Raw genomic sequence first — 24,256 nt, forward strand, 5'->3', positions numbered from 1 at the left:
CCCATCAGGACTGGCTGCTCTCCAGGGATGAGAACTAGGACAGGAACCTGGCAGACATGGAGGACCTGGCTTGGGCCTTCGGCCTCAGCCTTGTTCTCTGTTTCAACAGAGCCCAGCACAGAGATTGAGAGCTTGGGCCTCTTTTCTACTGAGCAAAGAGAAGTGAACCTCTTAAGGGCAGAGCAGCCAGCCAAGGGGAGCTCTTGGGTCCCTCCTGCATCTGTTATCCACTCCTGATGTCATCAAGGCCTCACAAACACTGAACAACTCAGGTCTGCTTTCTTCTGTCCCCTACTGTGAACTAAAAGGGTATTTCCTAAAGTCTTTCTTTCAATTATCAAACTTAGTCAGGATGAAGTATTATCAAAACATACATTCTCCTTGAAACTAAGTAATTTCTTATAAAACAGGCAAAGTGAATAGATTCCCCACTGTTCAAACAGAGTATATGAAGGCTAGAAGCTTAAGTAAGACAAGTTCTACTTTGTTAAGATCCACAGGCAAATACAGATGGGCCAGAATTCATCTTATTTGATTACACTTGACCCCATTGGTAAATTAGGACACTGAGTCTTAGAGACGGGATCCACTTCTCTAGCTAGGAGAGGCGCTAGGGAGTCTGGTCTCTCCTAGGAGAGGACATGCGTGTGAACGTAGTACTGAGAATGATCTCGAGGACGACTTCTGACCTTTCAGTGACCCAGTGGATCCTGTGCCAAGGCAGGCCCAGCATGACTTCCTGAGACTGAGAGAACCACAGAGCTCAGCCAGTGGCCTACAAGTCCATGAAAATCATCACCTTAAGCTACCACTCTGAAAGGAGGAAAAATGTGAAGACTTTCTGTCCTGGGGCCACCTCTCAATAGAAGTTAAATGCATGAGTATGTCCAAACCTTGTGCAAGTCCAGGCTACCCAAAAGCCAGCATAGTGGGTAGACTCCGGGTTTGAACTCTCAGCAGTGAGGAGCTCTTGCATTGGTAACTGCTGAGAGGGGAGGTCAGTTCTCTCCAATGATGTGACCCCTGGTAGATCAAGTACATATCAGTGCAGACCTCACTCCTCTGTGTACAGCGCTATGCGGACTTGACGGGCAGGGGTCAGAGAAGGAAAAAACTCAAGTAGGTGGCTAGGGATAGAAGGACGGGAGAGTGGTTATGGGAGATGAGGGAATATATAATATGAAATTCCCAAAGAATAAATAAAAGTATTGTTGTTTTTAAAGTCTGCCTTATTTTAATAAAATGTGCTATAGCTTCCAGGTTAAAAAATAAAAATAAAAATATCATGTTATAAACAGGCCTCATTTCTTTTTAAATACCCAGCATCAAGGAATGCCAACTCAGGCGGACCACTCCAGAAGACTGTATACACTGAGAGAGGAATGACAGGCCTACAATCACCACAGAGCCACAGCAGAGTGACCCGTGCTCTGTGAGGATCCATTCCACTATCCGTCTCCTCACCACGCTTACCCACAGTGCTTCTGTGAAGTCCACAGAGGCCAAATTAAAACCAGTGCCAAGAGATCTCCACCTTTCTCTAGTCTGAAACATTGCTCTACAATGCAAACTATCCCTCTATATTAAACATTATATTTCAGTAAAGCAAAAAACTGAGCTAGGTTTTATCTACATAGACACAGAATAAAAGGCAGCTTAGTTTCTTTTTTATAAACCCAGCACATGATTCGTGCCCGTCACTTGAACTTCTCCACAGGGCTGAAAGGAACGGTTATTCCTATCTCAAAATCCAGACAAAGAAAATAAACAACACAGTTTTAATCACCTCGGGTGAAACAGCCAGTCCTTCTTGGTCAGACCTTCTCCATTTCTTCCCAGGGTCTTGTTTTGGTGACACACTTTTTGAATTTCCTGGTGGAATAAACCGCTTTCTCCCACGCCACGATGTATTTACTGGGGTTTTATCTTCATGGGTTCCTTCTTTCCCATCCCTCTGGATGGCATCCTTATCTGACACACACACAAACACCCAAACACAAAGAACAGGAAGAAAATTACTCCCTGTATCTTCAAAGGTCGATACTCCATATAGCCAAAAAGGATCAAATAGCAAGTGGTTCACAGGCTGGCGGACGGCTCAGTGGGTAAGATAATTTGCTGTGCAAGCTTAAGAATCTGAGTGTGGATATCCAGCAGCAAAATGAGAAAAAGAAAAGAGAAGGGGAGGGAGTAGGGCTTTGTGGACCTGTAACCCTAGCTCTGTGTGAGAGGAGAGGCAAAGACAGATCACTTGGGATTGATGCCAGCAGATGAAGTCAAACTCCAGCAAGTTCCAGATTCAGTGAGAGGTCCCATCGTAAGGGATTATACCTGAGTGACAGAGCTGGACACCTGCAAAGTCCAAATCACATTTACAGAAATGTCCACTGGGAAACACCTATTTACAAATCCCACAGCATTACACAGCACGGTGGCTGAGAACTCCTGCCCCAGAGTTCAGCAGGCCGAGATGCATGGGGCCCACTGCAACTGTTTCACTGCAACTCTCAGAATGTCTTTTACATCTGCGAAGGGGAAACTGTAAGAACTCAGTCACTAGAAGTAAGTGACATAAGATGTGATCTAATAGAGGCCCTGACACATTAGCTATAATTTTTTTAAATTGTAGCATTAATTTTCTCTAAGAGAAAAGCTCACAGAGTGACCTAATGGATTTTATATCCTGAATGCCCACCATCAAGTTAGGATCCAACTTAAGTTATTTGAAATATAGGTTAGAAATTCCAAAACCTCAGAAAGAGAATGCCCTCTGTACTCTGTAAACTGAAAAGCCTCAGTGACAATGGACATCACATTGGCATCACATACGGTAATCAAAGTTCAATAGTCGGTGAGCCTCAGTGTCCCCATCTGACAACCAATCCATAGCCATCTGATCCGAAAAGATGAAGCAGACTTCGTACTAAGAGGAAATATCCATGGCTGGTGTGTCTGCTACGCTGCACTGAGAGCCCCATGAAGATGACTTTATGTGCCCTGAAGACTGTGAAATCCTTTGACTAAGTGGACTACGGACATAACCGAATTTTGTCTGAAGATTCCCTTGAGAGCTCAGGCAGAAGCAGCAAAGGATCTTCAGTCATTGCTGTTCTAAGGCAGAGATGAGTAATCTTTTCCTAAAATAATAGAGAGAATAGAAAGCTCTGTCCACGGCATGTCTACGACAGCTACTCACCTCTGCCTTCACAGCGGAGAGCAGCATTAGATATAGCCAGGGGAGCAGGGCTGTATTCCAACAGAGGCTTACTTATCAAAGTAGGCAGGGGCCGGATCTGGCCGATGGGCCTCCATCTCTTGGCCTTATTCTGAAGAACATTCAAGGGGCCCACAGCAGTTCAGGGAACAAACAGCAAACTGGCTTAGGGAACAGAGTGAATGAATGTGTGTTCTTGACACTGGCAATGTCTCAGCTCCAAGAGTTTGGGCAAAGTCTTCCCTGGATGTTGACAATGTGTGCAGAAACAATTCAGCACAGCTTTCTCCCCCAGGATGTTTATGGCCTGAAGACCATTCTCCTACAGAGGCACTTCCTAAAGATATTAACTAAGCCCGCCTCCTTGTTTAGCTGCACGTTATTATCCCACCTCCTGTTCAGCTGTACGAAATAACCTGACCCATCCCCAAGACTATGCAATTCAGCGAGTGTCTGTGTTATCAATAGGAATATCAATCATACCAAAGTGGAAGTAATATACAGGAGTCACCTGGTATCCAGTTCTAGAAATAAAAGTTCATCCATTTTGAACTGCATGTTCTTCTGAGTAGTATGCTAAAATCTACACTATCCTGCTCCCTTTTTCTTAAACGTGAGTCTCTGGCATATTCGCACTAGTGAACCTCACTATCAGATCTCACACTAGTGAACCTCACTATCAGACCAACTGTTGTGTGGTGCTTGTACTCAAGCACCATTATTTTACTGAAATGTCTCCAAGCACAAGAGAGTCACACTGGCCATTTGCTACAAACGGATGTTTAGTACATCTCAAGTTTCCCACGGGACTGTGCCTTAATGCTCGTGTGACTGGGGTTGGAAGTGGGAACTTTGGGAAGCGTTTAGGTCATGAGGATGAGCCCCTCATGTGAGGATACTAGATGTCTGCTCTTCTACCCAACTATTTGAGTATGAGTGTGTGTGTGTGTGTGTGTGTGTGTGTGTGTGTGTGTGTGTGTGTGTGTCAGTGTCTGGATGTGACATGATATATAAAGGAGATAGCTATCGATGAGCCACATCTTAGACTTCTGGCCTGCAGAACTGTGAGAAAGTAAATGTTTTTTACTTTTGCTTTGCAACAGTACTCTGCTATAGCAGGCGGAAACAGAAGAGCAACATTCTTCAATACATTTCACCAGGCCAGCAAATACATTAAAACCCCTAAAAAGACTTTATACTAAAATATAATTAATTATATGTGGATACCACTTAAAACAGTAATTTTAAAAAAAAAACCTTAATAAATAAAAGCGATATTAAGAAAGAGAAACTCTGCAGAGGGTGCAGGTGAGGTGAACTTTGCTCAGCAAGTGAGGCCCTGAGTTCCAGGCCTAAAACTACAAAACCAAATCAAACACAAAACCGCCCAGAAAAAGTGATTTATCCGAAAGAGTGAGTCTGATATTCAAAATGCTAACAATGCATAAGAAAGGAACTTAACTGTTAACATTTGTTAAAACAGCCACCCTAAGAAAATCACAGAAAATAACGTCAATACGAAAAAGAGAATACATTTAAAACCTTTATTTTTTATTAACAAACTTAACGAGGGAAAGGCTATTTCTATCAGAACTAAGGAAAAACGTTTAATATCATCAACGCTTGTCAAAACTGTACCGGAAAAAATTGTAGACAACTTGGGTGAAAAGAGAAAGGAACAAAGAAAACTTTTAAAAACAAACTGGGAAGAAGAAAAATGCTATATACAAAGACAGGTGCTCCAGAGGCTCTACAAAGACCTATTAGGACCAGCGTATGCTTTAGAGAATCACAGTACAGTATGAACACACAGACGCTGCTTTTCTGTCCTACAGTGCTGTGAAGGAAACCTAGGGCCTGACGCTGACAAAAAAGCATTTTAAAAATGCGGCAACCGGTGCATACCCAGCAGAAAGGCATGAATCACTGAGGTGTCTACTGTGACAGTGAGCTGGACTGGGCCAGGATCACATGAAATCGTAGCACAAACACTGTGTACCTGGCATTGCCCTTTCATCTCAGATGTGACACCAACAGTCCCATCTGAGAATATTTATTAGCAGCGCATCTGACAATAAGAGGACTATCATATGCTCAACAAGGTAGCAACGGATAGAATGCCGTGAGACGAATGCTATAAAGTGACAGCTTATGTTTTAACCTTACACGTAGGTTAGCAGGTGTGGCAGGCCCACACCTGTAACACCACACTCAGGAGACTGAGGCAGTTTAAGATCATGTCTCAAATAAATAAATAGAATGGAATTTAAGTCCCAGGCTAACCTACATCATGTGCAACCACCGTTCTACATCTATTAGCTGAGAAAAACCTTGACACTGTCTTTAATGTTTCCTTGAGACGCAACATTAACAAAAACAGAAACCTACCTCCTCCACCCTCAGCAGGCGTGGAAAGGTTTTGATCACTTAGACTTCCTGCTAACATCCATGCTGGGAGGATTCTTTTCCTGTGGGCAGGATCTGGCTGGTGCTCACTGAAAGCTCGGCAGTCACCTGAAGAGGACTAAAAGAACACCAGAAGTTGTTTCCTGGAGACAACCACTCATCCTTGATTCTGAAAAAGGATTCACTTTGAAGAAAATTAGCATTAACATAGTTATCCACAATGGTTAGAGTTCTTACAAGAAATTCATTACCTATTAGCTTATGTGTCAATCTAGTGTGGCCTTCTCTAGAGACTAACTTAAAAGCCCAGGGCGTTGTAACGTGCATGATTTCAGTTGTCTTTTCTCTCCTTGAAATAAGGACCAGGTTAGAATGGTGTCTTACGTCTCTCGCCATAGGATCTATGGTGGGACACTTGGTCTTCGTTACTTCGGGGCTTCCTTGCAGCTGTGAGGCACCAGCCGCCTTATCAGGTAAGTTAACCACAGGGGACTTCCGCATCTCATTCAATATATCATCTTCATCGAGCATCTGACTGTTTCTACAAAATAAAACGGAACTTGGTTTTCTATCATTAATAACACGTCTGGTGGCAGCCTCGAGGTCATCCAGTTCTATGCTTCCGAGGACTCCTCACTGGGGTGTTGGGCTCCCTCTGTCCAACTGAAACCTAAAAGCACAGTTTATACTACAATAAAAGTTTGTCATATATTATCACATCTTGCATTAGTCTTTGGCCAGGGCCAAAGAGATGGATCAGCAGCTAAGAGCACTTGCTGTGGACCTAGGTTGAGATCCCAGAACCCACATGACGGCTAACAATTGTCTGTTACTCCAGGTCCAATGCCCTCTTCTAGCCTCTGAGGCTAACAAGCACATATATAGTGCACTCACACACATATATGCAAACGATCACATCCATAAAATGAAAATAAATACACCTTTAAAACTGAAGATAAAAGATTTCAGAAATGTGTGTCTAAAGAGACTGATGGACAGCTTTAAATTTTTTCTTTCAGTGGTTTTAAAATAAGGACTGACCTCTTTCAAAGACAGACTTGAACTCCAATGGTAGGAAGCACAGTGAATGACAGGAACTGTCTCCCGTTCCAAGATTATCCTGTATTTGCTTACCCACTCAAAAGCAGATCAACATCCAGTTTGTTTCCTCGCCTTGACTATTACAAAGTCACATGTTTTCAATTTGGGGGCATAAAGCTAACAGGGCAGTGTGAGGTCATACGGCTGCTTTTATTTTTAAAAGTCTAAAGAACCAACAATATGGGCATTCCAAGGAGAATGAGCTGTTTCATAACACCACACAGTATATGAGAATTCCAGTTTCTCCATATGCCAATATCAACGTTTTCTAATGTCTTTGGTTACAGATGCCTAGTCGCTAAATAAGCATTTTTTTTCAAATTTTTAAGAGTATCTCATTATAGATTTGGCTAAACTTCCCAGTGGCTAGTAGTACTATCTTTTCATGCCTATTTTAGGGTATATTTATTCCAATCAGCTGAACAGATTAAAATCAGGTTTCCCTTTCATTGTTGAGTTGTGACTGCTTATATACTCTAGATGTAGATGGTACAGACATATGTGATTTACAAATATTTTGTCATTCAGTTGTGCTTTTTGTTTCTTACTGTTCTCATAAGCATACACAGTTTCAAATGGGAGGAAATCCGATTTACCAAATGCTAATACTTCGCTGTTAGACTTGTAAGGCCATCACCTGACGCAGGGTGGTAAGGATTTATATATATACGCCCCTCTTCAGATTTGGGTGTCTAATCCATTTTGATTTTTATGTGATATAAAGTGAAAGTCTAACTTCACTTGTTCCTGGTGGATATCAGCTCTTCCAGTGCTGTCTGGACAACTGACTTGATTAGAATTGGTGCCTCTGCCCATGGTAAAGACCGTAAAAGCAAGGGCTCATTTCTGAACCCTCAACTCCACTGAGCTATGTCTGCTGTTACATCAGAAATAATGACTGCACTTTGTAGCAGGTTTTGAACTTGGGAAATGTGAGTTCTTCAGTAATCATGCTCATACTTAAGACTGTATTGGTAGTTAAGTCATCCTTAAAGGTTCCAAATATAACCTAAATTATGTTCAAACATGCTGCTTATTTTCATCTTTAATATGAAATATGCTAATACAAAGAAACTGATTAAAAAGAATTACAAATGATTTTATAAATTTTTCCTTTCATTTTCCTTGTACTGTGACTAGATTTTTCTCATACAATATATTCTGAATCCCTATCCCCTCCCCTCTGAGAGCCTCCCAGCTCCTCTCCCATCTAAATCCACACCCTTCTGTAACTACAAATGAGTGCTAAAGCTTTTCATTGTCACATTAAAATGAGATTTCTATCCACATTTTATTGCTTTGTTCGGAATTAGTTCTTGAAACCAGCAGTTGTTTATATGGAATGTAAGTGCTAAGAATTTCAGTACTTGGGGCTGGAGAGATGGCTCAGCGGTTAAGAGCACTGGCTGCTCTTCCAGAGGTCCTGAGTTCAGTTCCCAGCAACCACATGGTGGCTCACAACCATCTGTAATGGGATCCGATGCCCTCTTCTGGTGTCTGAAGACAGCTACAGTGCACTCATATAGAAAAAATAAATCTTTAAAAAAGAGATTTATTAAAAAAAAAAAAAAAAAGGACTGGATCCTTAGCCAAGGTGACAGCAGAGAATTTCAATACTTAAGAAAAAATAAGTTAATATGACAAGAAACTGCTGTACTTTGCTTGAGACTATCATGAAGAAAATCTCCCTAAAGGACAAAACTGTGTTGCTTCGTTCTGCATCAACAGTGACGTTTCACCAGGGAAAAGTCTTACCTTGTCACAATGTCACCCAATCTGACAATTGAGCACCAAGACCCACTCTGCACCCTCTGCTGGGGATGCAACAGGAATGCAAGATACACTTTACAACTTGTAACTTTCCTCATGGAACTAACACAAACACACTCGCTCTCTCACCCTCTCCCCACCCCCCTCCTCCCCTCCCCCCCTCCCTCCTTCCCTATTCATCCCAGTGTAAGACGACTGCAGGTTGACTTCGCCGCCCTCTGGGCACTTGCACAGTGGGCACCCACACGGCCATTCTGGAGCGGCAGTGGGTAGTCTGTAAGAACATCATTCTGGAAATACTGGTCTGGAACGTGGACCTGTTATGTAACCCTAGGCAAGTCTCGAAACTTCTCTGTCTTCTTCAGCTGCAGCACAGAGATATCAGCGGTGGGAACCCCTCACAGTCACTGTTATGAAGACTTCAATGTTCAGACACAAGAAGCTTATGCCACACTTAACAGTGGCTACTCCTAGCAGCTGTGTTTGGCAGTTTCCTCTCCTTCCCTTCCTCTTCTACACTCTATAAAAAACACAGAGATGACTGAGCCCTTAACTGCTATAATCTTCCTTCAAAAACCAGAACGCATGGCAGCCCTCAGATAACATCGGAAAACAAGACATCCCTCCTTATCCTGAGTCTGGAACATCAACTAACATAGAGCATGTGAACTGCTGGAATGGAGACCTGCAAACAAACACTGTGCTTGTCTAAAGGAATACAGGGATTTGCCCGGGGGGGGGGGGGGGGGTTTCGAGTTTCCAGTCAGGAAAAAATAAAAGACAAAGAAAAAGCCCGCGCCTGATGATGAAGATGCTGCCTTAGGACCCTCGGCACCCGGCCATCCTCTCCATCCCCAAGATGCTCTTCTGGGGAGAAGAAAGACCCCTCCACTTTTTAGGGTGTTGGCTGCTGAGTACACTTGCTTTTCTACCAACTCTCTGCCTTACATTGGCTTTTCAGTGCCAAGCAGATAAACACAGGTCTGATAACAACAGTTTTAAGTTTTTGATATAGTAACAAATGCAAAATAGAGGTTGATTCCAAAATCAGAAAAAAGTCAGAATACCTTAAAAATTAAGAAAGCTAAAAATTCAAGAAAACATGTAACTAATTTTCTGTTTTGAGGAAACAGGAATACAAGGTGAGAGCCAGCACACATCAGAGCAAACACCACAAGGCATAAGTTTCCAAAGCCAGTGTTTTCCAGAAAAACAAATTATGTGACTACCGCAGCCCAAATACAGCTCAACCCTGGAACGATTTTCCTGAAGCATTTGTGACGGTGGAGGAATGGGATACAAACCGCTACTCACTTGCATCTCGCCAGGCAACCTTACCTCAGAGTACTCTCCACTTCCACTTCAGATTGTGTAGAGGAAACACGGAAAGCGTACTTGTCAAGTAACAAGGAAAAGCTGTCCCCAGGATGCAACCGGCTCCACACATGGGTCTCCATTGGCGAGAGCTGGCTCTTCTCCGAGGACTGGTGGAAACATGGGTTCTTGTGGACCTAATCAAAAAAAGAAAAGAGCGAGGCAGCAGCCTGTGAAAAACACAACTGAACAGGAACTGATCCACAATTCTGGTATCAAAACAATTGAGTATAAAATTACACGTAAAAGGTTAGGAAGCCTGGGACCTAGGACCATAGCATTTACATATGAAAAGGGGCTCTGAAAGAATCCAAGATAACAAACAAAATCATCATTGATGAGTTAAATAAAGTACTCAATGGATAAGAAAGACTAAAAAATAAACAGTTCTCCTACAGATGCGTCCCCACGTCTATCCCAAATGTACCTGTCCCAGCAGCAGCACTTGCTTGCCATGGATCCTCTAATAACTTCTGACACAGTTTAAAAGTCAAAAACCATGAGGCAGGAGCTGATGAGCTAATCTCTCAAGCGTCACTGCTCTCTTTGCAGTTATCTTGGAAGGACAATTGTACTTTTAAATAAAACTCCCTCCATGACAATCATTTAGATTGATTACAAGTAGTAGTTGACACATATCAAAAACAAAACTATTACTACACTAATTATCTTACATTATATTTTCCACTGGCTGCCTCCAATTACCAAAGATAGTTTCCTCCAAAATAATTTTAAAATATATTCTGAAAGGCACTTCGAAAATTGCAAATACAGGAGCTGGTGAGAAGCCTTAGCAATTAAAGATGCCTGCCTCCAAGCTCGAGGACCTGAATTCAATCCCCAGGACCCAAACAGAAGGATTAAACCAACTTCATCAAGTTGTCCTTTGATAGTCACATATGTGCCATGCATGCACATGTACACACACACACACACACACACACACACACAGATATGTGTATGTATGTATGTATGTATGTATGTATGTATGAATGTATACACATGACTCCCTAAGAATGAAGAACAGCGTCATTTATGCCATAACATAGCCAAAGGAATCAAGAAAACTTGGTTTAAAACATCAAACCATCAGCCAGTTAATAAGTCTACCCACCCGAAGAGTGAACCAATGTTCCTTAATAATCTTTTTCATAAACTGTTCATACAGTGGACTCTAGAAGTAAAAACAATATTCCAAAAAATATATTGATCAATTCTTTAAGTTCAGCCTACATACATACAATTTAGAAAGTTAAATTCATCAAATTACATGCATCTAAGTTTTTAAAAGTTATAAAGCAGGCGAAGCCCACAAGTGAAGCTATGAAAATACTATAAATCCCTCACGCCAGTAAATCTGCAAATAAGCCCAAATGCAGCCATATTGTAAAGAATATATACCAAACAGACGAAAACACATATGTTTATAAGTCAATGTGTGTGGCTTCTTCAAAAGCAGTTTCCTAATTACTTACTGCCACACCCACAGACTAGTGCATCTCTCAAACCTCACTAAAGGATCTCTTTTTGCAGTAGACAGTGATTAACCCAGAGACTCGCAACTCATCAAGGGACTATGCAGAGAACGAGCGACTATGGAATGTTTAGCCCTAAAGCAGACATCTAGGTCACACCTCTCCTCCTAAGACTTGGGGATCATCTCCACAACCTAATGATAAGACTGAAGGCTGATCATGAAGCTGGGGCCCAACAAGAAGTTTCCCTCGTGCTGACTAGCATTCATGGTGCTGAAATCAGTTTAACCCAGCTCTGAACCCTGGGACCTACAGCAGAGACCTGCCTGCAGGGCAGAGTGGCCTGAATGTTAGAAAGTAAGCAAACTGCAGGAGATGAACCCCATACCCAACACTGCTAAAGTAGACAGGGACCTGAGATTAGATAGATTAAATGGTTGTTAATAGTCTAAACATTTTTCATCTAAATCACTAAAACGCCTTAAAGTAAATGAGCAATTTTAACACCAGAAAAAAATTTTAAAGAAAATACCGAATAGTTATAGAATCATGAATCAGAATTAATAAAGTGGAGAAAAAATTACTCCATAGGATTAAAAGATCTCTAATTCCCGTTTCAGAAGTTGCTGACTATTTAAGATCGGGCCTTTCTCAGAACCTTCAGTTCTGGAACTCTAAGTTGTTAAACGCAGTGTCAAGTTTCAAAAAACAATACCAAGAAAAGGGTAAGAAGATATTTTCCTTTCTCCTAGATCTAAGGGTCATGTTTACTGGAAAATTCCACTTATTTATTTATTTATTTATTTATTTATTTATTTATTTATTATTTAATGGTTATAATTTAAATGCTTTACTATTTGAAACTCTCTTTTCCTGTCTATAATCTGTACTTTTTAAGTTTTTGTGAGGGGTTACACATGTATGGGAGTGAGCACTCTTTCCACCTGAGACAGCAGCCCTTGTTTCCACACAGTTCTCTCGTCTCTCTGCAGGAGTGCTCAGCTTAGGGGAACACATCACTGAACTGTTTACTTGGGTCTGGAGTCTACTCAAGACTTTAGGCTTGTTGCCAAGTGTTCTTTCCTACATATCTCCTTGGCTCCAGTTTCTAATAAGTCTAGTACAATCTAGTATTCAAACGATACCAGTAAAGTCATACACTGTTGCCTTATGATTGGAATAAGGTCTAATACTGACTCAGTAATGGTGAAGTGTGTCTTCAAAGAAAACAATTTTAACTGGACATTGCCAAATCCTATGTAGAAATCTGACTCACTGAGCCCTGGAAAAACTTAATGAGAAAATTTTCCATTAACGTATTCTTTTATCTGTGCACATTTATATTATCTGCATTCTTAACACAGCCACAGAAGTAAGAGTATATCTGACTACTTTTCACCCAGCTGTAAGGAGAACTCAGTCCCTGTAATGAGCTAATTGAGGAAAGCGTCTAGGGCTGGGGAGACAGCTCAGTGATTAGGAGCATGGGCTGTTTCTTTGCAAAGGACCCAGGTCTGATTCCCTGCACCCACATGGTGGTGCATAGACATCTATAACTCCGGTCCCAGGGGATCCAATGCCCTCTTCTGGTCTCCATGGGCACTGCACACACATGGAACACAGACATACATGCAGACAGAACACTATACACATTAAATAAATAAATTTTACCTATTTTAGGTTGTAGAATACAAATGTCTTTCATTAACACTAGGAAATTTTTAAATAAACTTGAAATCTCCATCCATTAGTAAACAGGATGGTCTCCTAATAATGTGCTTTTGATACACACACACACACACACACACACACACACAACACAAATAAATGTAACTAAGACTTTACATATGTTGTAAAAATTATATTGGTTTATTTCTCTGCACATTCCTATCAGTTGGGTTTGAATATTAACAACACAGTCCAGAAAAGTCTAAGAGTTCATTTTAAAAAAAAGAAATCCACTCATCAGCACTCTTAGAGGATCCACCAATCCAAAGCTGAAGTATTGGTGTCCACTCCCCCTGAAGGGTTAAAATTTCTAAAAGTTAGTCATGAACAAAGTCCAGACATGCCTGAGAGAATTTGAGATAGGGCTCTCTGGCCCGACTATCAACTCCCAAGGACACTGGCCATCTGGAGCCACCCCCTCCCCTTCCTTCACTCCCTGAGGATGGGTCATCCCCCTGCTGCAGTGAGATGAGTTGCCCTGCCCACATTGCTGAGATGCTAGATTACACGTATGCTTTGTTGATGTAACTCCGTGCCAAAAGTAACTGTGCACCCTTTGTATTAGCCAATTATGTGTATTCACACGAAACCCCTGGTTTTCCCTATATAAGCTCCTGCCTAGAGAGGCTCGGGGCTGGACTCAATCTCCTGTGTGAGATACGTGTCAGCCCGAGATCTCGTAAATAAAACTGCCTCTTGTTGATTACATCAAGACCGGCTTCTCGTGTTTCCTGGGGGTACCTCAACCCGTGACTGGAGCGAGAGTCTCCCCAAAATCTGGGGGGTCTTTCATTGGGGGCTCGTCCGGGATAGGAGCGTAACCCCCGGAGATCCGAATGCCTCTTGGAGGTACGTTAGTGTGAGTGCTGGAAAGCGGCCGCTGTGTGAGTGTGAGAGTAGTGTGTGTGTGAATTAAGTCCTGTAGTCTGTGTTTTTCAGTACCGGTTTAAGGTCTTGGTGCACTGTCTGGGCAGAAGAAGATTCCCCACTCCGTTGTTTTTGAGTGCACTCGAGTGGATGGGCTTCCCACTCTGTTGTTTTTGAGTGTACTCGGGTGGATGGGCTTCCCACCCTGTTGTTGTTGAGTGCACTCGGGTGGATGGGCTTCCCACCCCGTTGTTTTTGAGTGCACTCGAGTGGATGGGCTTCCCACTCTGTGTTGTTTTTGAGTGCACTCGAGTGGATGGGCTTCCCACTCTGTGTTGTTTTTGAGTGCACTCGGGTGGATGGGCTTCCCACCCCGTTGTTTTTGAGTACACTCGGGTGGATGGGCTTCCCACTCTGTGTTGTTTTTGAGTTCACTCGGGTGGATGGGCTTCCCACCCCGTCGTTTTTAAGTACACTTGGGTAGATGGACTTCCTACCCCGTATTTAAGTGTGCTTGGATGGAAGGGCTTCCCACCCCGGACAGACGCCTGTGAGTAGGTACTGGGTTTCTACTTCGAATAGCTGTTTTCTTTTTGTTCTTTTTTTAGATAGTGGAAGTGAGGACGCCCCAGCTCTGGGAGACGTCCCACGAGCCGACTTTTGTCGGGAGGACCCGGCAGGTGACAGTCAAAGAGATCTGACTGTGACTTGACTTCGGAGGTCGTGTTCGGCTGCCTATTTAAGTATAGGCATGGACAAGTGTGCTTAGATGTGTTAGTGTCTGTTGTCTGTATTCTGTTTCTGTGTTTGGTATCCCAGAAGCAGCTAAGGTTAAGCTGCAGTTTGGGCCAGGTACTGAAGGTACCAGGCATCTGTGGAAATTGGTTATAGGATGCTTTGTCTTGGTCTTGTTTGTCTGGTTTGTTTTCTGTGGTATTGTCGAGTGTCTTTTTGGCTTTTGTTTCGTTTTTGAATTTGGACTGACGACTGTGTTTGAAATCTTGGACTGACTGTGTTTGAAATCATGAAACTGTTTGCTTTGTTCGTCATAGAGTTTTACTTGGTCCTCTTGGTGCTTAACTTAAAAGTTAAAAATAATTTGCTTGAGAGAAATTGTTTTCTGCCGGGGAGTTTTGTCTTTCTCTCTTGAGCCTCCTCCCCAAGGAGAGCTGCCCCTTTCTTTACTCCCATTGTCCAGCCCAGCTGCTGTTAACCGTTGTGTATGAAGGATTCCAGGTTAGCGAGTGATCCGTCTGAAGCAGGCATTAACAAGAACCTGAAAACTTTACCTTAGATCCTGAAGAAAAATTCTCCCTGTTGCTTAAACATTCACAGCTTCTAAGGAAGGGACAGCACAGAGTAGGAAAATGTAGGGGCTGAGGGTGGCAAGCATGCAGGCCTACTAGCAAGCTACAGGCTGCGCGTGGGCAACAGTGCAGCTCTGGCCAAGTCAGCGCAAGAGGAGTTTCAAGGTAAGGAGGCTGGCTGGGGTTGGCACTTTGACAACAAAGATAGCGTAGAGTTAGTGGTTGTATTTTGGCCCTGAAAAAAAAAATTCCAGTTGCTGCCTTCAGTGGCCAGACCTTCAACACTTGCTCACAAAAGGAGAGTGTTCATTAAGAGAAGTTCTTTAAGGGAGCCTGCCTTATCTGCTGGCCCTATTCCAAGAGAGGAGTTGATCTCCAACACTAAGTAACCTTCCCTGTTAGTCATCATTGACATGGAGAGTGCCTTTGATCCTATCCCCACAGCAGCCAGTTCCTGCCCCTGTGGTCAAAATGCCCCAGGTTGGGGGGCAGAGAAGCCCCTAAAATAGTTTTAAAGAATCTGCAACAAACTGTGAAGAACTTTGTTTTGCCAGTCAAAATTTAGAATTCAGTCTTTGGCTGTGGCCAAGGTCAGGATTAATGTTTTCTTTTCCATGGGCCTTTAACCCAGTGAGACAGCTTGGTAAAGGACTACTACTACAGTCCTGATAGCCCCAGGTGAACTGGTTACAATTCTTTTGTCAGCCACTCTAACACCCAGGTTCTAACGTCTCTCCATCCTTTTGTTATTGTTACTGGAAGCCCAGTGCCATTTAGAGGATGGGTCTCTTGAGCGATAAAGCCACTGAGCTGGCACTAAAGGAAGGTACTCCTTAAGGGAAAATCTAAGTCCAGAGAGATAGTCGATAACAGATCAGCTGCCTCTCTGCTTGCCTTTCTGTTTCACAGGAACAAAGCTTGTGCTTATTTCTACAACGGCCTTTTTGTCCCAAGAAGGCCTCCTGGTTTAGCTGTGTGACTAAATGCTATTTGTCCTCTTCAGTGGACCTCTATTCTCAAGATTCCCTTGTTTTCTCACCATCCCATTTGAGATGCTTGTTAGTAACTGTTACAGGTCTTCTTTATCACCGAGGAAAGACAGAATCCTACTAGAGGCCAGACACGGATGGAAGGCCCTCACTTCTGCCTGTTGACTTCAAAACGCCTAAAGGTAGGGAGTGCCAGGTCTGCCGCCAGGCTCCAAGGGTGGGTCTCAGAGGGGCTAGAAAATGCCCCACCAATTTGGCTAAAGTAAGAAAAAAATATAAAGAAAAAGTTACAGAAACTTGAAGGGTTAAGTTAAGTCACTGAGAGAGTTGTTGTAAGTTGCAGAGAAAATAAGGTTGATATATGGTTCAGGGTCAGTGCACAAAAGTAGACAGCAACTAATAGCTGTAGAAGAAGATACAGACAGAGAGACTGAGGAAGAGAAAGAGACAAGAGAGGAACATATACTGGCCACAGTAGTTAGGGAACCTAGGAAGATAGTACCTGGCAACAGAAGAGAATTCCTGGCTAAAGATCGGTGTGCCTAATACGAAGAAAAAGGACACTGGGTCAGGGACTGCCCAAGAAAGAACAAGAGGGGACACTGGAGAGCTTCTTGGTCCTAGAGTGCTGGCTATGTACAGAGATAGAAGGGAAGTGTGGATACAGGGACCCAATGCTCTGTGCTCCTATGCCCCCACCCCCCAGTGGGTCAATATCCAAAGACCTTGAGTGCAAGGGGTTACTGGCAACGAACAATACTTATGGACTGCCCGAAGAACAGTGGACCTTGGCGTGGGCCAGGTAACCCACCCACTAGTTCATGGTCATCCCTGACTGCCCCTATCCCTTGCTCATTAGAAAATTGCTCTCCAAAATGGCTTGTGTGGGCTAAAATGGCTGGGTGAGGCCATGTGTATGCATATCTACAGACTGTGTATGTGGAGCTTAAGACCTGTCTCAGTGCACCAGTACCTGATGCTGGGAGATGTGTGTGTGTGGCTTAGTGCCGTTCTGCCTGGAACACATCATTCCTGCCAGCCGGGCTCTGACAATTATCACCCAATCCAGGACTTAAACTGTGATAGAGTGGCTGATAGAGTGTCCCAAAAGATGGGACCACTGGTCAGCTGCCATGGACTAGATTCTCCACCTGTTGGGGGCAATCTGGTCACCTTGCTGCCCAATCCTGACCTGGAGCCACCACAGCACAAGTGTCAAGCACTGGCAGAAGCCCATGGGTGGAGGAAAGACCTCTGCGACTGGCTGATTGACCCCTGCTGAAAGCCGAGGACCTTGTCCACAGACGGGAACAGTTCTCTTCATGAAGGTCAGAGATAAGTGGGTGCTGCCGTGGTGGACAACACAATGTCATCTGGGATGGCTGAACTTCTACCCCCCAGCACATCAGCACTGCAGATGCCTTTACCATCTCTTGGATGCCCTGGTGAAGCCAACAACTGCCTACAAGAGACAGCCACTGGGAACTGGGATTGGACTAAGAGACGGCCTCTACAATCATCAAGAAGATACTGGAAGAAACTTTCCCCCGATTTGGAATGCCCAAGGTAATCTGGTCAGACAACGGCCCTACTTTCGTTGCCAAGGTAAGCCAGGGTGTGGCCAAGTATTTAGAGGTTGATTGAAAATTACATTATATTTACAGACCTCAAAGTTCAGGACAGGTAGAGTAAATAAATAAAACTCTAAAAGAGACCCTGACCAAATTAAATTGACCATGGAGACTGGCGCAGACTGGGTGACACTCCTTCCCTCTTGCTCTCTTCAGAGCAAGAAATATCCCTTCCAGATTCAGCTTTACCCCCTTTGAGATCTTATATGGGGCCTCAGATCCTCTGACTGTATTAGATGATGTTACTGAACCAACACGTCATAGTAATAATGATTTATGTGTCAGGCTAAAAGACCTACAGGTGATACAGAAAGAAATCTGCTCACAGCTGGCAGCAGCCTATGCCCCAGGGACCTCCGAGACATCTCATCCGTTCCAGGTCAGAGACTGTAGGTACATACAATGACACGGAGCCCAGACACTCGAGCCTCGCTGGAAAGGACCGTACCTGGTGCTGCTGACCACCCTGACAGCCGTCAATTCTCAGCCCTCACCAGCCGCATACTAGCCGTTGGGGCTGAGAACTGGGACCTAGAGGGACACTCAGATCTTCAAAAAGCTCCCTAGACTTGCACATCAGATAAGTGGATACATCAGAGACGTGACTGGGATGTTGCTATAATGCTCACTTGAGGAGTGTGCTTTAGAAACAAGAATTTCATGTTTGCCCTGGGTTCCATCGAGAAAAATATAGAGATAGGCTTGATTTCAATTACAAATGATGTAACATTACATATGTTAATACTCCTAACACTTCTTGGGACTGTGCCTCAGGGACCATAAGTTTAAAAGTTCTAAGATAGTCATGACCTTGGTGTATAGGTTTAGATAGTGTTCAGATTGGAATCCTAAAGACTTTTTAGCTGACCTCCACGAATACCTAACCTCCCTCTCAGAGGTAGTCCTTCAAAATAGGAGAAGATTAGACCTGATATTCCTTAAAGAAAGAGGGCTATGTGCTGCTTTGAGAGAAGAATGTTGTTTTTACCTCGATCACTCCGGGACCATTAAAGATTCTATGGCTAAACTTAGGGAGAGGTTGGACAAGAGACGACGAGAACGAGAAACCACTGATAACTGGTTTCAGAGCTGGTTCGATAGGTCCCCATGGCTTACCACCCTGCTGTCAGCCTTAGCTGGTCCCTTGATTATCCTCCTCCTTTTGCTCACTTTTGGGCCCTACATCATTAATCGCCTTCTAGCTTTTGTCAGGGAGCGGATTACTGCTATACATGTCCTTATGTTGAGACAACAGTATCGGGCTGTATCGGGCTATACGGGGTGAAGAGCCTCTAGACGCTAGACTCGTAGTCCTAAGATTAGGACTATTCACAAGGAGTAGAGGGGAATGAAGGGTTAAAATTTCTAAAAGTTAGTCATGAACAAAGTCCAGACATGCCTGAGAGAATTTGAGATAGGGCTCACTGGCCCGACTATCAACTCCCAAGGACACTGGCCATCTGGAGCCACCCCCTCCCCTTCCTTCACTCCCTGAGGATGGGTCATCCCCCTGCTGCAGTGAGATGAGTTGCCCTGCCCACATTGCTGAGATGCTAGATTACACGTATGCTTTGTTGATGTAACTCCGTGCCAAAAGTAACTGTGCACCCTTTGTATTAGCCAATTATGTGTATTCACACGAAACCCCTGGTTTTCCCTATATAAGCTCCTGCCTAGAGAGGCTCCGGGCTGGGCTCAATCTCCTGTGTGAGATACGTGTCAGCCCGAGATCTCGTAAATAAAACTGCCTCTTGTTGATTACATCAAGACCGGCTTCTCGTGTTTCCTGGGGGTACCTCAACCCGTGACTGGAGCGAGAGTCTCCCCAAAATCTGGGGGTCTTTCACCCCTTCCACCTCCATGGGTTACAGAGCAATCCAGCTACATCCTTCAGAATTTTGAGCATTGTCACGATTCATTCTCTTGGGGCCAGATGGCTTATTATCCATTCTTGCTTTCTTGGACCAACTAAATCTAAATACAGAAAACATCAGAGACAAGGACAGAAATCCCCCTTACTCTTCCCTCACGGTCCTTCAGTAACAACAGACTTCTTAATTTTGAGCCGTGGTCGTTCATTAGAAGGATATTAGAAAGTGGGGACTGAAAAATACATGCTTTCATTAAAACCCCTGGATACCGACTTCCTTCCGCTTCTCATCACAGCTCTGACTCATGCAGTCAACTTTACTAAGAACCTGACCCGGTCCGGGCATTCAGTAGATACTAGAGACACAAAAGCCAGCTCCCTGTACTCAGGGAGCTTAACACTCAACTAGGAAAGTAAGAGAGCGAAGATCCAGAGATGGCTACAGCAGCTCCAGGGTGCCGAGTACACACTGACACACTGTCAAGGGGCTTGGCACAACATGAGGACAGAAGAAACTCCGAAATGTCACGTATTCGGGGTCAAGATGGGGCAACACCAGTTCTACTTAAACATTTTCCCAGTTCTATTAGAGTGAAAAAGGCTATTATCGACGACAGCAGAGCATAGTAAAAGCATAGTGTGCAAAATTCTGTGTAAATTGAAGTAAAGACGTATAAAACAGACGAGAATACAAAAACAATGAGATCACAGGGCTAGGGTACAGCTCTGAGGTAGAGCACAAGCCAGGGATGGGGAGAATACAAAGATACCTTAAATGTCCAAAGTCAGTGGATTTCGTTCTATACTGGCTGGTTTTGTGTGTCAACTTGACAGAAGCTGTAGTTATCACAGAGAAAGGAGCCTCCCTTGAGGAAATGCCTCCATGAGGCCCAGCAGTAGGGCATTTTCTCAATTAGTGATCAAGTGCAGAGGACCCAGCCCATTGTGGGTGGTGCCTTCCCCGGGGAAGCAAGCCAGTAAGAAACACCCCTCCATGGCCTCTGCATCAGCTCCTGCTTCCTGACCTGCTTGAGTTCCAGTCCTGACTTCCTTCAGTGATGAACAGCAATGTGGAAGTGTAAGCTGAATAAACCCTTTCCTCTCCAACCTGCTTCCTGGTCATGATGTGTGTGCAGGAATAGAAACCCTGACTAAGACAAGTTCCATAATTTATCTCACCACCAAATAAACTACTCCAAAGTGAACGTGCCCGCAAACACGTGCCTCTTAATTAGACATTCCTTCCTTCTGGGGAGGGGGGGGAGGCACATTGCACACACTCTTAGAGGGAGAGGGGTTTCCTCCCCTACCACACTCTTCCCTCTTCTCTGGAGACAGGGACTCTCACTGAGCCTGAGCTGGACAGCAAGCTACAGGCACACTGTCTCAGCCCCCCTCACCACTGTGGTTAGACAAACAAACACACACACACACACACACACACACGGCTTTTCATGTGTGTGTGCCAGGGATCAGAGCTCGGGTTCTCACTTACACGGGGCGTGTACTTACCCATGTCACAGGTATTCTTACGGAAATTACAAACAAAATTACAATTTACACCCAGGCAATCATCTTCCATTAATCTAACCATTCAGATTCAGCTCTGTACTATGAGAAATAAGTTACTATTTAGGTACTTATCTTGCAGCTATCAGGAGAATGGGCTCTGACATAAATTCCCTATTGCCAAGCCTGAGGCCTCTCCAGTCAGTTGCTAGAAGGGCAAGAGGCCAAGGGTTAAAAGAGATCAACATACTCACTGGTTTGATTCGGAGCTGACTATCAACCACTTCAAGAATGGCATGCCTTCTGGATACTCTTTTATCTGTTATCTACAAGGGGAAAAAGATGTCAAATAGAGCCGCTTCCTGAAAAATAAACGAACCCTTAGCAATGCGTATGAGACGAGCAGGTCAGACATTACATATATTATTAACTCATAACTGCATGTCAAATAACTGCGCTCATTTAACAGATGACACAGTGGTGAAGAGGGGAGACCTACCGACATCATGGAAGAGTAAATGACACCCAGAAAAGCCTACAGTCTATGCAGCCCCAAACCCTCCAGTTCCCATACATGAAACATTCCTAGACAGGATTCCTACTAATGAATCTACCAAACAAGAGAAATAACATACAATATGTACTGTTAGGAAACATTTCAAATATAAAAATTCAGCCTGTCTTAAACTACGTGGTAAATCCGAAGGATGTGACCATAAGGGTAGACAGAGGCTGAAAAGTTTTTCTGTTCTGGGACCATGTGTGGCAGTTAAAAAAAAAAAAAAAAAGGCAGGAGGAAAACAACCTCTATGTCTTCGATATGATCACTTCCTGTTTTGGGTTAGTAATGCTCAATTCACAATCACTCACCCACAACGATGTTCCGAATTGCTTATATTTTAAATGCTGGAAACTATCGTCCTTCCTACCTCACAGCAGCAACTACTAATCATTTTACATATTTGGATCCTGAAAGCCCAGAGGATGCAGGTAACTTGGGCGGTCACTCTCAGAATATGCAGTGTTCAAGATCCTTACGAATAAAAACAGAGGGTATATGTGAGAAAACAGTCACATGACTAGACCCATGTAAGGTCATTCATATAGAAAAACGGTCCCTCTGACAGTCCATCTTTTGTACACTTCCTTCCTTTTGTACACTATCCACATAAACAATAACAGATCTTTTAGATCTATCTTTTAAGTATGCCTAACACTAGGAAGAAAAGGATATCTTGAATAATACAAAAGTATAGTGTGACCTCTGGTGGACACATGGTTTATTTCATTACAAACATCATCTCTTGACCAAAAATAAAAAATAAAAAATAAATAGAAAGTGGTTTCGTTGGGTACATATGTGCCTGTAAACCCGGCTCAGAGAAATGAGGCAGGAAAAATTTGAGTCCAAGGGGAGCTTGGGCTACGTAGTGAGATCCTCTCTTTAAAGACAAATATATTTAAAATAACCTAAAGTCTAACATTCCAACACATCCCACAAGAATCAACAGCTAGAGCAAAACATATCAACATCTAAAGCCCAATCCGGAGGTGGAGATTACAAAACACTTTAGCGACGATGCACAAGAAAGACAGAAACGCCAATCTGACAGTCTATGTTGGAGCACAAAACTCATATGATAATGGGGAAAGAAGAGAAAGAAACCAGGAAACAGGGCAGCAAGAAAACAGAAAATACCGCTCAGGTGGGAAATACACACAGATTTTTAAAACAGAAATTCTTTTAATTCTTACATTTTTATTTTTTGTTATATATGCATACCTGTGTGTCAGGATAGGCATGTATGTACAGTGCCCAGAGAGGCAGAATTACAAGCATTTGTGAATTGCCTGACATAGCTGCTGGGAACTCAATCCTCTGTAAGAAGTTCCAGACTCTTAATGGCTAACCCATCTCTCCCTTGTGATATTTTAACTAGATCGCCAGGTTTTCTTGAGTGGCCTTTGTAAATGCTATGTCTTATGGCAACGCGAATATAATTTCATAGTGCAAACTGGAAATGTTCTGGTTCCTACTCTTCCCAAAGAAGGTAAAGAATATATTATACCTTAGTGACCAGTTTAAACTCCAACTTCCTCATTTCAACGAGGCTAATAGAAAGCATCTAAGTAGTAAATCTAAAGTATCTCTTTAGAATAATGACTGCTTCACTACCCAGACAACTTAACGATTGCTTCTGATATCACCAAAAGGAATATTACTATTATTGGTAAGGCCCATCGGCCCCACAAAAGAGGCCAGGGAATAAAAGAAGTTAGCTTAGGGGAGGTCACTGGCCATCAACCTTCTCTGTGATGGGCCATACGGTACTGTAAATAGGGTAAGCTTTGTAGGTCAACATGTGACACGTTAACCTTTAAAGTACTATTCGTCTTTAAATACTTAATAGCGTTTTTGTTTATTTGGTCTTTTTACATTCTACATCTTATAACCCTAAGCTCAACTTGGATTTGGCCCCAGTTTGCCAGCTGGATAGGATAATGATGTTAACTCTTTCCGTACGTTTTCCAGGCACCAAAAAGAAATGTCGGTGACTTGACTAACGTTGCTTGAAAACCTACTGCCCCAAACCTATAAAGTCTTGACAAGCAGAGTCACGGTGTGGAGTTCCCAAGGACAGGAGACAGAGACAGCCTCAGCCGAACAAACTCTGGCTGCCCACGCCCAGGAGTACCTCCCACACTTACTCCCAGCAGCGGCCCGCGGCCTATCACAGTCTGCCCCGGCCCCACGGGCACGCGGGGACCGCCGTCCAGAGGATGCAGAAAGAACTCCGAAGACATGGTGGTAAAATCAGATTCCTTCGCCTGGAGATACCTCGTAGCCACCTCCCTCAGACACGCCGCGCAAGTCCCAAAGGGGTGTGAGACCCGAGGCTCCTTTTCTAGTGAGTGAACTTCTTCCCTTTCCGGAATCCCTACTTCTTGAGAGCTTGTGATTCGTGCAGGAATTACCTGTCAGCTCACCGCCAAACTACAGCTTAAAACTGTAAC

At 43.5% G+C, this 24,256-nt stretch overlaps 1 protein-coding gene and 1 long non-coding RNA gene across 4 annotated transcripts in view; one reads left to right on the forward strand and one right to left on the reverse strand.

Moving 5' to 3' along the window:
• The window catches only part of LOC120102330 (uncharacterized), a 30,002-nt gene extending 11,466 nt beyond the window's left edge, over positions 1-18,536 (forward strand). The window contains exon 2 of the long non-coding RNA XR_015686062.1: positions 11,961-18,536. This is a non-coding gene — a long non-coding RNA (uncharacterized LOC120102330). The remainder of the gene's footprint in view (positions 1-11,960) is intronic.
• Aplf (aprataxin and PNKP like factor) overlaps positions 1-24,256 on the reverse strand; it is a 58,749-nt gene extending 34,493 nt beyond the window's left edge. For 2 of the 3 annotated variants that reach the window (XM_087658804.1, XM_087658803.1), the window contains exons 1-6: positions 23,951-24,251; positions 21,496-21,567; positions 9,830-10,002; positions 6,005-6,161; positions 5,603-5,738; positions 1,787-1,971 (exon numbers count right to left, since the gene is read on the reverse strand). In XM_087658804.1, the coding sequence (XP_087514930.1) occupies positions 1,787-1,971; positions 5,603-5,738; positions 6,005-6,161; positions 9,830-10,002; positions 21,496-21,567; positions 23,951-24,046 (819 nt within the window). In that variant the 5' untranslated portion in view covers positions 24,047-24,251. 3 annotated transcript variants of the gene reach the window in all.

This window comes from Rattus norvegicus, chromosome 4 (genome assembly GCF_021556685.1).
Source record: "Rattus norvegicus strain SHRSP/BbbUtx chromosome 4, alternate assembly SHRSP_T2T, whole genome shotgun sequence".
Classification (NCBI taxonomy): domain Eukaryota; kingdom Metazoa; phylum Chordata; class Mammalia; order Rodentia; family Muridae; genus Rattus; species Rattus norvegicus.